Genomic DNA, 6,000 nt, shown 5'->3' on the forward strand with positions numbered 1-6,000 from the left:
GAAGAAGGTCCATTTGTGAAGATTATCATATATACATGTATATGTGAACATGTGACAAAGTATATCCAAGTCAAAAAAAAAAATTCAACATAACATCTTTGTTTCGAGTATATAAGTGAAAGGTAGTAAAATGAAGACACCTGTAGATTTGAATTCACTTGGCCAAAGGTCAAGGTCAGAAGGTTAAAATTATTAATGCGAGAGCATGCTTTGACTAATTGATGTGAATTACATGTAGTTCTATGAACAGTTTATGTAATTTTCAGCTATTTGTAAGATTTAATATTGTGTTTTGCTTTTCATAAAATAAAATAATAAGTATTTGATGAAATACTTAACTAGGAGTAGACAGAAGCATTCTGTGCTTAGGTTGTGTTTTGTATTCCATCATGTGTGACTGACATTGAGGTTGCCTTAATGTATAAATTTTTTACCAAGAGTGATCATTATTTCTTATAATGCAGAATCAATGTTATACAGATAAAACAGAGAAAACGTTTTTTTCAAAACATTAATCTGGTAATGAATTGTTTTCTTACAGATATTAAAGCGACCAGTGGCAGGGGTCAGAAGAATAGGTCCCCATCCCAATCTTCCTCACTGTAAGTTAACTGTCCGTTATGACTGAGGATGTTTACTGTTCACCTGAAAGTCCAGGGACCCTTAGAACATTCTAATTTGATTCATTTATCGTCACAAAAAATATTTCTTATGATACACAATGTATCTAGATTTTGAATTTTTTTTTATTAAATTGTTGAACTCTTCATGTAATTGTCCCTTTGTACGAAGTTTTTCTGAAATGAAGGTAAAAACTTCTGTGTACTTTAAGATTTGACTGGCAGTGCAGATGGAAGTGTCAGGTTGTATGAATGGGGTCATATGCAACCACTGGCAATGCTACGACAACCAGGAGCTTTTCCCAAAGTGACAAAGGTTTTGTTTAGTGCCCAGGGAAATAAGGTAAAAATTGATGGTTTTCAGCTTAGTTTTGTAATTAAAATTAGCATTCCTCTTTTTTTAAAAACATTTCACATGGAAAGATTCTGGTAGCTATAGCATGTTCATTTTAGGCATATGATTAAGTTTTATCCATAAATGATAAAATAGTTCCTGGTTTATTTTCAGTGCTGTGTGAGTGATACTGAGGGAGATGTTTGTCTCTGGCAAGTTGGTCTAGGCAGCAACTTCACCAAACCCATCCTGGTATGTACATTAGGAATGCTAGTATATGAAATAGATATCTAAGGGAAAAAAAGTGTTTCTGTTTCATTCACCTGGCTTCTTTGCAGAGTTTACGTTGCCACAATAAGACCACCAGTGACTTTAGCTTTATTGGTTCCTCCAGTCTCATTGCTACAGCAGGGCATTCATCAGAGAGCAGAAATGTGTGTTTATGGGACACACTGCTGCCCCCTAGGAGTGCATGTGTCCATTGTGAGTATTCAACGGGGATTTAAAGAAACATTAGAATGACTGTTCTGTGTGATGGAAACCTCATTATACATCCTTTAGAAAAGTCTAGTTCATAATTGAAAGTAAAGATTGAGTAGACATATTTGCTGCCAAACCTCTGATATTTTGTTCCAGAAATATATTTTTTTTAATTTGTTTTTTATTTCTTTAATTAGGACATTTGAAAGTAAATAGAAATGTATAGAACTGTGATATAAATCATCTGCCTTGTATAATCACAGCATTCATCTGTCATGAACATGGCTGTCCAGCCATTGTATATGCTCCACATCACCAGCTTTTAATATCAGGAGGACGCAAAGGGGAAGTCTGTATATTTGACATCCGTCAGCGACAGCTTAGACACACCTTCCAAGCACATGATGTACCAATCAGATGTCTAGCTATGGACCCAGAGGAGGAGTATTTTGTCACTGGATCTGCTGAGGGAGATCTTAAGGTCAGTGATTGAAAGTTTTATTGTTTAAAATTGAAGATGAGAATAGATGTTAATGTGTAAATTCTTTTTGTACAGTCTACATGTCACACATTTAATTTTTATACCCCCTTGCAATGGAGTTGAAGGAAGGGAGTGGGGTATACTGGAAGCAGCATTATGCTGTATATTTGTAGATGTAAAGTTAAGCTCTGTAATTAAATCATTTTCAGACTTTATCTCATGGGTATCCAAACTTGCAGATGTGTTGCAGTTGTGGATACTTAATGAGATGCAGTTGCATGCTTTAATTGTGGGGAATTAGGTGTATCATTTCCTTTAGCACAACTGTAGTATTTTTCTGAGTGAAAGATTTCACTTTTTGTCATTTTACTTCTTCTACAATATCCTTTGCTTCAGTTACATGTTGAAAGTAGAAATTAAAAATAGATACAGTCACAGGAAACTATTGCATTCATATATACAGTATCTATTTGATTAAAACTATACACAGATTATAAATGCAAACATTTGTATCAAACAAGTATAAAAATACTGTATACTGTGAACATGGAAACTTTGACAATGTGGATATGTAGACAAAATTGGTGAATGATTTATAATATTCAAAGTTTCCACTAATCAACTTTCTCATCCTTTATAAGAAGCAATGTTAAGTAAGCTGTCAAAGTTTCTTTCCACTTGCCATATTTCTAAAATATTGAAAAAAAACTTTCAACCCTTCAAAAAACAAAACATGTTGACAGAAATTGCAAATTTCCGTATTTTTTAGGTTTGGGGATTGGATGTTCATCAGCTGGTTGTCAGCTTCCCAGGAGAACACAGTAAAAGTACATTTTTTAAGAACATTGGTTCCACCTCAGGTGTAACACAGGTGGCCATTGGGCCAGAACATAATCTGTTCTCTTGTGGAATTGATGGGTCCATGAAGTTCCGATCACTACCAGAGAGGGAAACCATGGTGCGATATTGGACAGCATAATAAATTATTTAACAACAGTGCATGGCAGATGTAGCATGCATACTGAAATCACTTCATGAAAGGTCACATACCATATTTTATGGAGCTCATATTATAAAAGTTAATAGTGGATTCTGAGATACAGTATGTACATTCAACCACTGTATAAGATTTAGGAGTTAAGAATGTTAGAAATATATGTTATGGTGAGTTAAGCTGAATGTAATGTCAGAAGTGAATGCTATGGCAACATTACCCTTATCTAATTGTGTTCAACATAAGGGCTGTCTCAGCTGTTATGAAGGACTCTTATTTATTTTTTGGAATTCTTTATTTTGTGCCATTGATTTGACTTTAAGTTATTTATTATAAGTCCCTTAACATATTCTGTGATTGGTAAATGTAAATTATGGGTCAGGGTTTGAAGTGTATTTCAGTAGTATGTGTAGATGTATGTGTATCGTTGTATGTCCGTAAGCTCTAATTCTAAACTCCCACCCCAGATGACCTTTGACCTTAAGGAAGTGGATATTGTTTTGTCAACGTATACAAATACAACAAAAAATAAAACTGCTGTTTACAGAAGGGAATTGGATTTCAAGGACTCCTTTTTTATGTAAATGTGATATTTTTGTGGCATTAATGTCTACTTTGCATCCATTTTTGTTCAAGTACCAGGTATGTCTTTTTTAAGCGTGTATGCACTAGGAGAGTGGCGATGTACTATTGTTCATCATTCTAGTCTTGTCTATTTATAGAAAATAAACATAATCATGCTATTGATAATAAATGGTAGTCTGTAAACAGAAAATATTTGTATTGTCAGATTTTTTTTCTTCTGATTTAATGATATTATCCTCTAACATTCCTTAATTGTTGAATTTGTATTTCCTATATACCTCTGTGAATTGTTTAAGTCTGAATTATTATATACTAAAAATATTTAACAAGTGTAGGAGCTCATTACACAACACATATTGTAACCACTTTTTAGAAAAGAAACTTTCTGTGAACATAACGTACACTGTACCAGGTATGTCAGGCTTTTGAAATCTCCTATTTATTGTTCATTACAATGTTTATAGATTTCTTTGGCTCATTCTATAAGATATAGAGGAAGCAGGCACTGTTCTAGGTATACTTAATTTGTTGTTATTTATTCTATTGGGAAAAAAATTACATCAGTACTATACATCTAAACAACAATTCAAGATGTGTGATAAATGTTTTATTTAAGTACACTGTATGTCTTTTTTTTCTTTAGCTCATCTTAGCCAAAGGCATAAGTGAGCTTTTCTGATCAAATTTTGTCTGTCATCTTCTCAAAAACCACTGGGCCAGAAAAGATGAAACTTTTTTCCCCAGAACAACAAAGTCAGGATTAATCATGCATGTAATTTATATGGGAACTTCCTTAGGTAGTGTAGATTCAAGTTTGTTCAAAACATGACCCCTGGGGATAGGGTGGGAGCACTATGGGCGAACAAAGTTTTACATGGGTATATATCAGATAAATCTAAAAATCTTCTCAAGAACAGCAAAGCCAAGATAAGTCATATTTATATTGAAACATCCTCAGGTAGTTAGTTCAAATCATAACTGGCAGGGGCAGGGAAGTGGGGGGGGGGGGGGGGCAGAATGGGCAATCAAAGTATTACATAGGAAAACAGAGAAAAAAAAATTAATTTTTCTCAGGAACATCAAAATCAAAATCATGATTAGTCATACTGGAAGCATCCACAGGTAGTGTAGATTTAAGAAAGCCTTGATTAGTCATACATGTATTTATTTGGAAGCATCCTCAGGTAATGTAGGTTTGCCAAAGTCAAATCATGACCCTATAAGGTAGGGTGGGGCTACAATGAGCAGTCAAAGTTTTAAATAGAAATATACGCTGGTGTATGTAGGAAGAAGGATTTACTGACGAAGAACAAGAACTTGGGCCATAGTTATTCAGGTGAGCGTTGTGGCCCATGTACTCTTGTTTTATCAATTTCGTGATTGAATGAATGTTTTCAACTTTTCATCAGCATATTAAACTTATGTTAAAATAGTTCTATTAGCAATACAGTCTAGTAACTGGTATGAATAACAGCTATATGTAGTTCCTTTGTGTTATATGTCTGTTGGTATTGTGTGCTATTGTTATCTTTTGTCTTTTATTTTGTTGATAATAAGCTGTTGGTCTGTGATCATATGTAGATAACTATATATAAATTGTTTTCTTGGAAATTGCATTAAAATATCAGAAACCTATTTCTTTTCTGTTTTTTGCTTACCTGAGCCGAAGGCTCAAGTGAGCTTTTCTGATCAGTCTGCCATTGTTGTCGTTGTAAACTTTTTACAATTTCATCTTTTTCTGCAGAACCACAGGGCAAATTTCAACCAAACTTGGCACAGAGTATCCTTGGGTAAAGGGGATTCAAGTTTGTTCAAATGAAGGGCCACATCATCTTCCAAGGGGAGATAATTAAGAAAAAGTAAAGTTTGGGTGAGGTCATTTAAAAATCTTCTCAAGAACCACTGGGCAAGAAAAGCTGAAACTTATGTAAAAGCTTCCTGACATAGGGGTAAGATGGGGCAACAATGGGTGATCAAATTTTTACATAGGAAAATACAGGAAAAATCTTTAAAAATCTACTTCTTAAGAACAGCAAAGCCATGACTGGTCATATTAAAAAGGAAGCATCCTTAGGTAGTGTAGATTCAAGTTTGTTCAAATCATGACCCCTGGCGATAGGGAGGGGATGCAATGGGCGATTAAAGTTTTACATAGGTATACATAGGAAAAATCTTTAAAAATCTTTTTCTCAAGAAATGCATATTTATATGGAAGGATCCTCAGATAGTTTACATTTATATTTGTTCAAATCATGACCTTCAGTGGTAGGGAGGGACCACAATGGGTGATCAAAGTTTTACATGGGAGTACATAGGATAAATCTTTAAAAATCTTCTCAAGAACAGCAAAGTCATGATTGGTCAAATTTATATGGAAGCATCCTCAGGCAGTGTAGATTCAAATTTGTTCAAATCATGACCCCTGGGTGTAGGGTGGGGCCACAATGGGCAATCAAATTTTTACATATTAAGAATTTATAGGAAAAATCTCAAGTACAGCAAAGCT

The 6,000-nt window shown here is 34.2% G+C and overlaps 1 protein-coding gene across 1 annotated transcript in view; it reads left to right on the plus strand.

The window, feature by feature from the left end:
• The window catches only part of LOC133182272 (dmX-like protein 2), a 44,848-nt gene extending 40,359 nt beyond the window's left edge, over positions 1 to 4,489 (plus strand). Inside the window, exons 44-49 of the mRNA XM_061317052.1 lie at positions 542 to 602; positions 833 to 963; positions 1,129 to 1,206; positions 1,293 to 1,437; positions 1,698 to 1,915; positions 2,685 to 4,489. Coding sequence (XP_061173036.1) covers positions 542 to 602; positions 833 to 963; positions 1,129 to 1,206; positions 1,293 to 1,437; positions 1,698 to 1,915; positions 2,685 to 2,894 — 843 coding nt within the window. The 3' untranslated portion in view covers positions 2,895 to 4,489. The remainder of the gene's footprint in view (positions 1 to 541; positions 603 to 832; positions 964 to 1,128; positions 1,207 to 1,292; positions 1,438 to 1,697; positions 1,916 to 2,684) is intronic.
• Positions 4,490 to 6,000: the final 1,511 nt, after the last annotated feature.

This window comes from Saccostrea echinata, unplaced genomic scaffold (assembly GCF_033153115.1).
Source record: "Saccostrea echinata isolate AGI-Se365-2 ecotype Australia unplaced genomic scaffold, CSIRO_AGI_Sech_v1 ptg000009l, whole genome shotgun sequence".
In the NCBI taxonomy this organism is placed as follows: Eukaryota; Metazoa; Mollusca; class Bivalvia; order Ostreida; family Ostreidae; genus Saccostrea; species Saccostrea echinata.